A 13,655-nucleotide genomic window follows, 5' to 3' on the forward strand; every position below is an offset into this window, starting at 1 on the left:
TCTTCCTTAAACTGCCTCAGTTAGGACAGAGGCCTAAGTCGAGTGCCACACCACAGAGTGGATCCTTTGCCGTAAATCTCAGATTTCCAGAGCTGGGCTGGAAAGAATTGCTCTGGGATTGGACTGGAGTGAGAGGGACCCTTCAAGCTACAATTCATCAGAGGGTTTTGGTTGGCAGGGATTTTAAAGATCGTCCAGTTTCAACCCCCTGCCATGGGCAGGGATATCACCCCCTGGACCAGGTTGCTCCAAGCCCTGTCCAACCTGGCCTTGGGCACTTCCAGGGATCCAGGCGCAGCCACAGCTTCTCTGGGCACCCTGTGCCAGGCCCTCAGCATCCTCACAATAAAGAATTCCTTCCTAATATCCCACCTAAACCTATTCTCTTTCAGTTTAAAACCATTTCCCCCTGCCCTCCCTCCCATACATCCCCCAGAAGACACAAACCCAAAGCCCTATAACAGCTTTGAGATAACCCAGCATTGCTGCCCCTCCTCAGGAGGGGTCCGTACCTCCCAGCAGCATCTCCTGCAGCAAGCTGTCGATCCTGGCCACACCAAAGAGCTTCACAAACTGCACCTGCTCGATCATCTGCCAGGTGATGCTCTGCAGGGGCGGCAGCAGCAGCAGGATGTCGCTGAAGCGGCCGCGGGAGTCGTACTGGCGGTCGTTGATGTAATCTTCCAGGTTCACCTGCACCTGGAAGCGCATGTTCTTCACCTTGCCGGGCTCACTCAGGCCTTTGCAGTCTGGGAGAGGCAAAAACGGAGTTAATTGCTGGCCTGTGTAAGCAAATGTTGCCCTGTCAGCCGGGCTGTGTGGAGGGAAAAGGATGAGATGGCAGTGATGCTCTGACAGAGATCAGCTGACAGCTGGGGCTGCCATTGCTTCACATCTCACATGGAGCAGGGAAACAGGGAGGGGAATTTGGGGGGAGACAGTAATTGGAGGAGAAACCGTAATTCGAGGAGACTTTGAAGAGAAACAGTAAGTAAAGGAGCTTGCTTCAGGATATGTCTGCCTACTGCCATTGGCAAAAGGGAAAAATTTAGAAGTTAAAATATTTATCCTTCCATGAAAACAGCCTGGAATTTTCCCCTGAAAATTATGAGTCACAACTACCCCCTCTAAATGCAATGTATGTTGTGATTACACTCACTGCAGCACCAGGTTCTTGTCTTGCTCTCCCTGTCTTTGACCTGTAGTCAAACCTATTTTTCAAGGACCACTGGTCCAGCTTTGCTTAAACAAATAAATGTGCCCCTGGGTCGGGTGAAGTGCTGGGATTTACAGCCTTCCACTCCTGCCTCTGCTGTTATCTAAACCTGAGATTTCTGCATCACTGCACCATTTCCTTCACTGTCTGCAAAGAATCCACAGGCACCACATTTTCGGGATTGTAGTGCCAAGAGATTAGATAAAGTGGTTAACGAATGATTGTATGTCAGCATGAAGCCTTCACTTCTGGGGAGCTTCACACTTCCTCCTTCCAGCTGAAACCTCAGCACCTCATTGTCACATTGATCTAAAGCTGCACAGAGACACTGATCAGCTGAGAAGGTGATTTGTCAAAATCAATTTGATGAAAGCACCCTTACTCTGGTCACAGCAGGCTTTGGTGAGCCAAAGCTCACGATGCTCCTAAAACTCCCGGATCTTGATTTTCAATCAGTGAATACAGCAAAATACCCCAATAATTAATGGAAGATATTTTGATTTCTCCATGCTAAAAGACAAAAGAGCATTGTCTGGGCTTGGGATTGTTCTCCCATCTTTTCCCTTAGCTCCAGGGAGATACACATTGGAATCTGGGCTGAGGCAGAACCCCCTGTGCTTCTGGAATGAGACACAGCAAAGCATCAAAGCAACCTGTGGCTTTCCTCTGTGTTTCCCTGTTCTCCATCCTGTGGATCAGCCCTGCCCTGGGTCACTGCTGGCTTCCAGCAAGATCCATTAGCAGATCCCTGATATTTCTGGGCACTCTGAGCAGCCCAGCTCTCTGTGGTTTTTGATGGTGCTCTCTGGGCTCCGATGGATGCTCCACGCTGCTGCTCGTTTGGCTCACTTTGCTGATACATAATTAATACAGGCATGGATGTCCTTAATGGGCATCTCCTGCATTTCAGGCTGATGGACTTTCCCAAAGCCAAGCTCCTGAAGCAGCCAAACTCCTCCAGGGCCTGCAGAGCTTTGCACATCCACCTGGCTGCAGTTCTTACTTGCTAAAGAGTAGAACACTCAGGAACAGGTCACTTCTAACTTAAAACTGCACTGCTGAGTATTGCTCATTCCAGCACGGGCAGGGTGAGATGTCAAGCTGCTTCCAAGGGGTTTTCCTGGTTTTTGAAGAGCCTCCAACTGCACTGCAAGCCCCATGCTTGGCAGTCAGAAGGAATCTCACCTGGGTCAAAGAAGATGATGGCTTTAAGGCAGGCGTACTCGTTGTCATCGATCTGGATGTCCCGCAAGGGCTTCACCAACTCATCCAAGATCCTGGTGGCCACACGAGCGATTTCCAGTTCTGGGCAGTGCATTGGGATGATGAAATCATTCCCTGGGAGGACAAGAGAAATTCCCCATCAGGTTTCGGCTCTGGCTCTAGTCTCATCCAGCAGTTACCCCAAGGAGTGTTGCCTGATAGTCCCAGTGCCATTTGCAGCAATTTCCACTCTGCAGCTTTATAATCTGATCTGAGAGTGAGAAGCAAGCCCTGGATCTCATTCCCTGGTCCTTAATTATCTCAGCTGCACGTCAGTGCACCCACGCTGTGCCCACAGCCTGCTCCCCGTTCTGCTCTGCTTTGCCCTCTGTTACATCAAGCATCTGTTTGTAAGCAGTGTTGCATCTTTATTTTTGGTTTTCTTTTCTGAAACAAATTTATCCCTCTCTCTTTTCTTTAACATGAGCCTTTCAGGGTCAGTATTCTCATTTTTCTAAGAACAATCCCACCTGTGGTGGCAGAGAGCTCCGTGAAAAGGAAACACCTATTTGCACTGTCATTTTTAACAGAGGCTTCTGCTAAGGTTTTAATCATCCATACCCAAATACCTCATTGCTTGTGCCTTGGCAATTTCAGGTACCAAAACAAGGCAACCCAGTTAAATACTGGGGGCTTCTCATCCACAATTTCAAAGCAATGAGGGAACAGTTACAAAAATCCCAGTGAATTTACTTGCTCCTTTTTACTCTCCCCTCCAGCACTGAGTCTCCACCCAGATGTGCAGCCCACACCCAGGAGTGCAGAGGGGGTTTCAGGGACGCAGAACGCTTGGGAATGACTTGGGAGGGGGGAATGATAAAAGCAGGAGTGTGTTTCACTACTTTACCTAATAGCAGGAAATCAGTGTATGGGATGGACCTCTTGGCTACCCCGAGGAGCAGATGTTCCCCTGCGTGGGCTCTGAGCAAGGCAACCTGGAGGTGGCACAGGAGGAAGAAATAAGATTATATTTGCAAAGCGGAGAATGGAGTGCTGAGCTGTTGCTGTTTAATTAAGCCCCATTTGGTGTTTGCTTAGATCTGGCAGATCTACAGATAAAGCTCTGTTCAGGGCTAGAAAATATCAGTGTGTGTTCACTTTGAGAAGTGCTACTAAATGAGAAGCTGTTTTTAACTAAAAGAGCAAAGAGAGGCTTGAGTAATTCGAGTTCTTAGGAAATAAGCAGATTCTATATTCAACTATTAGGCACCAGTAAAGGCAAAATCAGAATTTTTGCCTGGATCTTTTGCAGGCTGGAGCGACCAGCTCTATATTTTGAGGGACTTTGGCTGCTGAAGTTATCTTTAATTGGTCCTTTGGCCTTTATTCCTCTTTCTCTCCTGTTGTTTATAACTCTGCACAGGGTGATCTGTGTGTTAATGCCGGATTCTCCTGCCGAAAGGTCCAGCTGGGAATTCCTTTCAAAGGCAGGGGGTTTGCAGGGAAAAGCCATTTGCATTTGTACCTGGTCGTCGAGGGGGAGCTCACAAAAGGCCGGGATGTATTTTGCCCATTCCACCAGCACCAGGAGCTGCTGTTTCATGGACTCACACACATCGTGGATGGTGGCAACCTTCTTCATGGCAATGTCTGTGCTGTGCACGGGGCTCAGGGATAAATACTGAAAGAGAAACCACCCCGCTGTTTTATTACCCTCCACAGCAACAATTCATCCCATCAGGGCCCTGAGAAGATGCTCCCGTTGTGGCTGGACCCTTGTGCTCGGCTGTGTCCGACTCACAGCCCATGGAGCAGCTTCCACGAGGTGGTGCTCAGTCCCAACACACACCCAGCCCTCCTACACCTCCATCTCCACCCTCCAGGCTGGCTCAGGACAAAATAAACATTCCCATTCCCAGCAGGAGCCAGCAGCACTGCGTCTCAGCTTCCCATCCATCCCTCCAGCCAGCCAAATGCATGAAATGCATCCAGCCTTTCTCCTCCAAGTTGCTGTCAGGGACACAAAATTCCCATTTTGGTCTCTAAAGGGCTGCGTGGCAGGGAGAGGGTTAAAAAGCCGTAATTTTTGAAAAGGAAGTGGGCTCACTGCTGCATGTAATGCGCAACATCTGGGCCGTGCGTTTCAGTGGAGAAAGGGTATTTGCATAAGAATTTAAAGGACGCTCAGGGTGAAATTTATGGTGGAGCATGAAATGAAAAAGCAATCAGCGTCAGCTGAAGCCCAGGGAATTATTCAGAGTATTTTTCTGCCCTAAAATTGTTATCCTGATAAAGAAGTTACGAGGACAGATACAATCAACCATGACTGGAACAATGTGTTCGGAGCAGGACAGAGAGTGCAGCAAGGAAGGGTGAAATTCCGTGTGAATGCAGTGAGATTCTAGGAATGCAGCAACAATTTAAGCTGGGGGAAGAGGGGACCTGGGCTCTGCAACATCCCTCAGCCCTTGGAATTTCAGCTTTGTATCTCACACCAAAGGCTGCATCTGCTCCATTGCCTTGATAATGGATTTCTCCTGTCTGCTTTCAGATATTTTGCATTTTCTTCCCTGTGGGTTTGTGCAGGAGCCATCCAAGGGCAGAGAAAACATCCAGCCCTGGTTGGTTTAGAGGGCTGGGATTGCTGAGGGCCACGGACCCGTTTGGAGGGCTGTCCCCACGTGTCCTACCTGCTGTGCCATGGCCTCAGCCTGAGTGAGGACATTGATGGAGAGAGAGCCGTTGTCCTCGTAGCTGCTCCTGCGGATGCTGATCCTGTCCCGCTCGTTCTGCACGGCTGAAACGAGAGAGAGAGAGAGAGAGAGAGAGAGAGGTGCTTGTGTCAGTGAGAATTCCTCCCCCAGCCAATGGCTGCTGCTCCCTGCGGTCCCTAAACAGGAGTGGACGAGGCTTTGCTCCTGCAAGACCGTCCACTCCTGTTGGATGTTGGAATCAACAGGCTCTGGGGGAAGGAAAGACATCACCTCAGAGGGAGAAGACCAAGAATAAGAGGGAGATGAGGCCATTTGGGGGTCAGAGCAGCACCCATGGGATATTAGCTGGTCCCACTGGATTTGATGCAGCTCAGGGGTAATTTAGGGATTTGGCGTCACCCCTTTCCCCTTGGCAATGCACCCACACTGCTGGAGCCCTGGCCTTTGGTACCCTTTCTGCCATGGCTGCGCTGAGGGCTCCCCTGCTGGGCTCCTGGTACAGCAGAATGCTCCTGGAGCTGCACCTCATCTCATGGCAGTGCTGGAAAATCATCCCCTAACCCCACCTTGGAGCAGCCTTGGAGTGTCCCCTGTCCCTGAGGCATTGCAGGTGGGATCCCAGGGGATGTCACCACTCATGGGACACAGAAAGAGCCACTCCATTAAGGAAGCTCAAGAAAAGGAAGATTAAATCCACTGATTCCCCCTTTAAAACCTTTCCCTCAGTGTTGCCCATCTGATTTCAGTGACCCTGGAACCCCAACAGCAGTGATAGCTGAGGACAAGATGCAGCCATGGTTTGTCACCAGCCCTGCTGGTGCAAATGCCTGCTGGAAACCAGCTCAGTGTCCTGAACTGGTCACAACAGCAACACCACAGACCTTGGACACACACCACACCTTGTAGGGACCACAGCAGAGCGAAGATCAGCCCAGGCTCTTTACTGACAGAAAGGTATGGACATGCCATGGTGAATTGCAAAAAACCCACTGATTTTTGAGGCCCATTCCACCCTTTAAATAATCCTTTTCCCCGAAGCACAAGCCACATCCAGCCTCATGCTCCATCAGCCCTGACCAGGGAACAGAAGAGCTGGATTGCACTTCAGCAGCTCATTTTTGCAACACGGTCTCCAAGAGCTGACTCACCCCCACTGCAGCCATCGAGTGAGACAGCAGCAGAGAAAGAAGGAGAATTTAGAATTAACCCAACCTGATTTCAGTGTTGGTGTCTCCCCCAAGCCCTCTTGCCTCTGTCCAGCAGCTCGGGGCTGGGGGAAGGAGCCTGAACACTGACTCAGTGCTTCCCTGGCAGCTCACGGGTCTTGGCTACAAACAGCTCAGAAAGGCACTTGTCAGGTCCTTAAAGCAGAGGGAGCAGGAAGATTTAGCATGTGGTGACAGTGCAGCACATCCCTCCTCCTTCATCCAGCAATCCCAGACTTCCTTTCACTTTATTTCGGGGGGGAGCGACTCAAACAGAGCTGCCAGAGCTCACTCTGTGCTTTAACCCCTCGGGTGTAGAACAGTGTGGGTTTATCTCAAAAGTGGCCACTGGAGAAGATTTTTCCAGCAATGATCTTTTTTTTTTTTTTGCAGATCAGCAGAGTCATTTTGCCATCATTCCCTTGAGCCTTTGCCTCGCTGCTGGGTCTTGTTTCAGAGCATCGCTCTTTGCACAGGGCTCATTCCTGGGAATCCATACAGAGGAAACACATGGGCACTGCTTTGCACAATTTGAGGGAAGGTGGATTTTTTTTTTGCCAGCTCATGTCCAACCACTGCTCTGTTTTCCTAACCGGCCTCTGATGAGGGGCCAACAAAGTGAAAGGGCAGAAAACAAGCACCAGTGACAAAAATCAATGTCTCCCCTTATTGACTGGAGTGCAGTGTTTATTTTCCAAGAGCTGGGGCTCAGCCTTGCTGTCAGTCAGGATCAGCTTGTGGAGATCTCACTTTGTACCTCCGAGCCAGTCTTGCCTGCAAGGGGCTGGGTGGGTGCATTCATTTGTGCAAAGTGCCACACACACACTCCTGGAGCATTTTCAGGCTATGGACACCACAGAGAGGCAATTTGTCATCAATTTAGAGAAAAACCAACCACAGCTTTTGGGAGGCTCTGCTAACCTTCCTTAGATAGCAGCATAAGTTGCCCTATGCAGGAGGCAGGGGGGGTCAGCCAGGGACGCCTCCCCGAAGCCTGGAGGTGAAGGTGGTTATAGGAACCATAATCTTGACCCTTCAGGGGTTTTATTGGTCCACCAGAAAGGTGAGTGGCAGCATCCAGCACTCAGGAGAAACAAGCCTGACCCAATCTGTGCCATCACTGGCTATTCTGGAGAGTCCCCATCCAAGTTTCTACACCTGGATTTATATCAGATGCTCCCCCACATGCTCTCAGGGTAGGGCTCTCTGCCTCCTTACAAGAAAAGGTACAAGTTTTGCCTTTCCAGCCGAGTTACACATCTGATTTTACGTAAATCCCACAGTCCCAGGCAGACCTGGTCACCACAACAGACTCCTTTAAGAAGCCTCAGCCTGTTTTTCCCCCTGAGTCTTTTTATGGCACATATTTCAGTGCTTCCCTCATGCTCTGATAAGCTCAATCTTCCAGTGTAAGTGGATGGTACAGACCGACTTTCTCAAGGTGATTCGGGTGTTATCGCTGAAAGTACCCAAGATGTGATGGAATTAGATACAAAGGGGAGTTAATGTTTCACCCGCCACAAAAATTAATCTCTTACTGTGCACTGATTATATTGCTATATTTATTGTGTTTGTAAAAGGGAAGGGACAGCTCACTCCTGGTGAGGCAGTGGGAGTGCTCGAGGGACGTGCTGGCCCTGGGGGTGCTGGGCTCAGGTGTGATCTTGGCTTTGCAGTCAGTAAAACGCAACAACCTGCAGGAAGGACTAAAAAGCCAATGCTGGATCCCTCTGTCTCCCAGGGGCTGCAATTTCCAGAAGCGCCTGGCAAAAGCTTTGCTCCCTGTTTTTTTCCCACTCTAATCCTGTCCTCTGCACATTCCCAAAGCCAGTAAACACCACAAAGAGCCACCACAGCCCCGCAAGAAGGGACGTCAGCGGTTGTGAGTCCCCAGGATGGTTCTGGCCAGGGACAGTGTGGCCCCAAGCTGGGCTTTCCCACAGGGAAAGGGGAGAGAGGGCAGGATGATGGCTGTGTCTCCCTCCAGGGAATTGTCCCTGGCTACGGCATGTCCTGGCTGTGGGAAGAGGACGGGAAAACAAACATATTCTCCATGTGACGCAGGGGAGCCTCGGAAGGGTTTTGTCACTCAGAGCAAGGCTGGACCCTCTGCCTCGAGCTCCGGGCAAACAGCGCCGTGTTTGTGGGATTGCAACAAGCCCCTGCTTCCCAAACTATTTGTCCTTGCCACTCAGAGCCAAAGCCTGGGATGAGGAACCTCCAGAGAGTCCAATAAATGAGGCACAGGCACTGGCTGGGAGAACAGCAACCCAGTAACTTTCCATGGCAACTGCGGAGGTTCAACCCCTGCCTACACGAGAATTACTGTTTCCATCCTTACTCCACTAAAACCAGTGTCAGTTAATGCTGGTGGAGTTGGAAATGTGGTGATAAATGGCATAGGGAGAGCAGGAGGAGGGAGGTCCCTGCGTGGTGCACTCACTGGTGCTCACAGTGTTTCTGTCTCCACTGACAGATTTACTCCTCCTGCTGCCTGATCAATTCATAGCCACAAATAATCTTTTTTCCCTGAGCTACCTCAGATTTTGTAGGTGTGGTGTGTTTTATTCACAAATAAATCCTGATGGTACACGTACATTTAATCCTTTCATGGGCTTGTGGGATGATTTATGACTACTGAAGGTAGAGAAGATCCTTTATCTTTTCCATCCTTTGCAATAAACTGCAGTCCCAGCCTTCTGAAAGCTGGCAAAAGAGATGTGCAAACAAAAGGTATGAAACAAGATAGAGGCCCTGTGGAGCACTAATAAAACTGTCCTATAAACCTGTCCAATTTCACAATAATAAATAAAGCCTCAAACCCTCCCACTGTGTTGCAGCAGTGAGTGATACAACCATTCTTTTTACTTCTGCATAAAACTAAAGAAGTTCATGTACATTCATAAATTACTTTGAAGGGGATGAGAGGTTAAATATTAACTGTCTTTTCTTTTCCCACCAGCAAACTGAACCCTGACAGTGCAGTGCTGGCATTTCAGAAGGCTTCCAGGTTTTCAGGCACTCAGCTCCGTGTGAGGAGATGACCAGGCTCACTTGAGAAATCACACCCTGCTGATTTATTCAAGGTTAAACATGATCTCAGGGAGATGCTAAAAATAGAATCCTGCTGTTCTCTTTGGGTGTTTAAGTACCTGGTGTTCTGAGCCACTGATGCTGCAGTGACCAAAAACCTGCCTGGTAGCATTGTGCAAGACAATAGAAATCGAACCTTCTGAGCCAACAGAGAAAACCAGGGGGAACAGCCAGAAAATCCCCAAAACATCCAGACCAACCTCTGGCACAGTCCCAGCCTTAACCACAAAACAAGAATAAAGGAGTGAATCTCCTGTAAAAATCTTAAATCCTGATCATAGAGGTGTTTTTGGGACATAAGAGGGGTTTCCTTTCCCTCTCCCCTTGTGCTAACTTTAATGGTCTTCATCAGAGTGAATTACTGATACCAAAAATGCAATTGGGAGAGGAGTGATTCTGAACAAGCTATTTTCTAGGAAATCTGGGAACTGGACTTTCCACAACACTCAAGTTTTATCCCTTCCCTGCTCTCGTTAGTGCCAATGGAACCCGGATCCATCTCAGAGCACAAGCCTGAAGGTGTGGGGCTCGTGTGGGGCAGTGTTGGTCCTTTCAGAAAGTAGGATCGAATTCAGTCTGTACAAACAAGGCAATCTAAAGATCCTACTGGTAATTTTTCAGCCATTCCCTGGGGAGCCTGGCCAGCGCTCCACCCCTCTCTGGGGGAAGAACCTTTTCCTAATATCCAACCTAAACCCTGCTGGCACAGTTTAAGGCTACTCAGGTATTTGTATCACATGGCTTTTTCTTTAGGGAGAAATTTCCCTTCTACACAGTTCCTTGTAATTCCTTATCCACTGAAATTGTCAAAAGGGGAAAAAAAAAAGGAGAGAAAAAAAAGATCCAAGCATGTCACGTCTTACAACACAGGAAGATTGGGGGGGGGGGAAATCCCTCTGGATCAAAAATTCCCATTTATCTGTTCGTTTTGCCAGGGAATAGCAAGTTCTCCAAGGCTGTGCACACAGACACTGAGCAGTGGGTCAGTGGGGCGCGTTCGAGGGTGATGCAGCTCTGCTGACCCCACCCCAGGTGTATTGTCACAGCCAGCCTGGGAAAAGGATCGTTTCCAGCTTCTTCCCCTCTGCTGTGGATAAACAATGCTATTGCCACACCCTGGAAACTCTGATTGCTGTTATAAGGGCTGGCCCAAAAGGAATGTGCCAGGGACAGAGGGTTGTGCCAGTGCTGGGACACAGAGCACGGCGAGTGTGGATGCTGCCACCTCCCAGCATGAACTGCTGCACGCTCCAAAAGATTTAGTACAAATATTTGTGCACTCCAATAGTGCTCTATCCAAGACATGGCTTCTCCTTTTCCCTAAATCTTTGCAATACTGTTTAATATTAATCTAGAACCATCCAAAAGCAAATAGCTGTGTTCTTTTTGTGCACACAATTGTGCAAGAGCACTTTTTTCCCAGTCCTGCGTATGTGCTTGGGATAGAGCTCTGGTCAGCTAAGCTAATTTCTGTGCAGCAGTTGCTCAAGGTGCTTTAAAATCTTCCTTGCCAAACACAGGAGCATTTTCTGAGCACACAACCTGACTGCACTCATAAAAAAGTTTGAAGGAATGTGACAATGTGGAACTTGAAATGAGTCATCTTCCATCAAGCTGCACTCAGTGATGGAGGCATGAGCCAAGGTTTTATAACTCTTACCATAAAAAACAATAAAAATCATGCTTCAGCTCAAAGAATAGATCTGATAACCAGATTTCAGCCTTTCCAAGCAGTGAAGTTTGCTGCATTGGTACTTGGCTTTATCCCATCTAGAACTAACCAGATCAGCTTCAGTTTCGTCTTTATTAGCCTGAGCTCTATTTATTTTTCCATCTGCTCTATTTACTCCATTTCTCCTAAATTAAACCAGCCAGCATTTTTGCTTCATCCACGACTTATGCCAATTTTCAAGACACCCTTCTTTTCCAGGGAAACATATGGTCAGAACGTCAGAAAGATCATTTCATCACCAGTAAAATCTTAAGAATTACCGGAAATCAATGGCAAATTTCCCCTTGATTTCAATGGGACAGCAATTTCACCTCTTGGGTGAAGTTGGTGACATGGAAAGAAACTTTCAAGCTCCTTTCTACCTCCCTAATCTTTCAGTGGGTTTGGAAACAGCACAAATGAAAGGTGAAGAGTCTTGAAACCATCACCTGAAAACCTACACCTCAGGTTGGTTGGGCCCCTAGTTTGTCAAGCACTCAGTGGACAAGGACAATCACAGTAAAACAGGATCATCCACACTCTCCTAGTAGGCAGAACTGGATGAGCAGAGACCAGAAGTGCTGTGCTAGATCCCAGACTTCCCCTGGCAAGCTGGATGTAGGCACAGGTTAACAGAAATGGGGTTTCTGCTGCTGAGCATTAGGCACTATAGCAGTATTTCCTTTAGAAAGGGCACATCCTGATGGTCACTGGCACCCAAGCCTACAACTCTCCACCTCCTTCTCAGTAGAGCCAATGGAACGTGCAACAAAAGGTGCTGGCCACTGTGGGATTGGCCCTTCCATGCCGGTGCTGCTGGTGGCTCCATGGTCACACTATAACCAGCAGCACAACCAAAGGGTTTGGCTCTGACTCATGTCCCCTCTTGGGGTTCCTGTGTCACCTGTGGGGGACACATGGGTCACCTTGCTCCAGGAGCTCTGCCTGTGTGCCCTGTGCCACAGAGGACGGGCTCTTGCTGCTTAAGGCACTGTACTCAGGCTGTACCTTGCCCTTGCACGCAGCTATGTGAGCATCAGCCAAGCCAACCACACCATCTGAAGCAGCAAACTGATGGCATTTATGATTTTGAAGGTGGCAGATCCTCACTGAGACTGGCACAGGTGGAATTAGGAGTCACACCAATGGGTATGGAGAGCAGAAATTGCTATTGCAAAACACTTAGAAAACAGATAAACCCTGAGGAAGCCCATTCCTTTCCCAGGATTAAAATATCCCAAAAAGACCAGCCTCACAGGATGGGTGAATAATGTCACCAGGCTCTCATTGAAATGGAGATAAAATGGCAAATGGGGCTTTTGGCTGCAACAAAAGATCTCTCATTGTGACACACAATCATCCTCTCTCCAGCCAGTGCTGCTGCTGCTCCCTGCCATGCTCTGCAATGGGAACAGGGCCCGAGACAGCAGCTGGCACATTTGAAATGCCTCTTTGCACCCACCTTCTTTCTTCATGCCAGCTCTGAAGCACTTCTTCAGCCTGCAGTACCTGCACTGGTTCCTCTTGTCTTTGTCTATCACACACTGTCGGTTGAACCTGGGAGGAGATGGGAAATACAACATGGAGCAACCAGCCTGGTATCTGCACCCCTCTCACCCTGAGCAGCCCCAAATACAGCCCCAGACCTCCCTGAGCTCCACACTGCACAATCCTAGAGAAGAGCCAAAGGTTTGCGAGAAATGGATTGAATCCACATTGGTCTGGCCCAGCTCCTCCTCTTCCCCACCGCCACTCCTGCCAGATGGGAGCACAGCAGCTTCAGACCACCCACCCTGCAGGGACTGGGATGATTTTGGCTGTGAAAACATGACTGTGACTCAAGCTGGGCTCAGTAGGAGCTCCATCTCCCACTTCCAGACAGTTTTTGGGTGTTGGGGTTTTTGTCTGATTTCACTTGTCAAGTATTCTATGATTTGTGTAGGATAAGCTGCATTAAAGGCCACAATTCCTTTGGGTCTGCAGCCTTGTTCTGAGGCCTGTGGTCTCCTAATTCCTCCTCATTTCAATGGGGATTTAGGAACCCTTGTGCTGTTCCAGGGGCGGCCCACGCAGGCTTGGCAGCTCTCCCCATGGTGGGTGAAACAATGGGAGGGGAATCTTCCATGCAGAGAGGAGATGACGTGGGTTGCTCCAGGACCAAGAGGCTGTAAAAGCTGAGGCACTTTCCCAGCCTGGTAAAAAGCCAAAGGTACAAAGGCCCAAAGACTTTCAGAGGAATTCACGTCTGTGATAAGCAGAGCCCTAAGCTGGGCTGAGCTCACTAAATAAGGGCTTGCACACAAGCTTGGCTTAGATGCTGCACATCTTCCCTGAGCTGCCAACTATCACAGAGATTCACAGATTCCTGGGGAGAGGCAACAACTCTGCTCCCAGGAGACCAACAGCTGAAATTTCAAAGAAACCAGTACTAGCTGTCATCTCCTCCTGCAGGAATCCCACAGTTCATGGGATGGGCACCGTGTGGGTGGACACTGCTGTCACCTCAGGTGTCT

At 49.1% G+C, this 13,655-nt stretch overlaps 1 protein-coding gene across 4 annotated transcripts in view; it reads right to left on the minus strand.

The window, feature by feature from the left end:
• LOC103620093 (hepatocyte nuclear factor 4-beta) overlaps window positions 1–13,655 on the minus strand; it is a 52,271-nt gene that overhangs the window by 4,290 nt on the left and 34,326 nt on the right. For all 4 annotated transcript variants that reach the window (XM_017741020.1, XM_017741022.1, XM_017741023.1 and 1 more), the window contains 6 exons: window positions 12,605–12,699; window positions 5,110–5,216; window positions 3,945–4,100; window positions 3,327–3,414; window positions 2,402–2,554; window positions 513–749 (listed from right to left, as the gene is read on the minus strand). In XM_017741020.1, the coding sequence (XP_017596509.1) occupies window positions 513–749; window positions 2,402–2,554; window positions 3,327–3,414; window positions 3,945–4,100; window positions 5,110–5,216; window positions 12,605–12,699 (836 nt within the window). The remainder of the gene's footprint in view (window positions 1–512; window positions 750–2,401; window positions 2,555–3,326; window positions 3,415–3,944; window positions 4,101–5,109; window positions 5,217–12,604; window positions 12,700–13,655) is intronic.

Source organism: Corvus brachyrhynchos, unplaced genomic scaffold (assembly GCF_000691975.1).
Source record: "Corvus brachyrhynchos isolate BGI_N302 unplaced genomic scaffold, ASM69197v1 scaffold26, whole genome shotgun sequence".
In the NCBI taxonomy this organism is placed as follows: Eukaryota; Metazoa; Chordata; class Aves; order Passeriformes; family Corvidae; genus Corvus; species Corvus brachyrhynchos.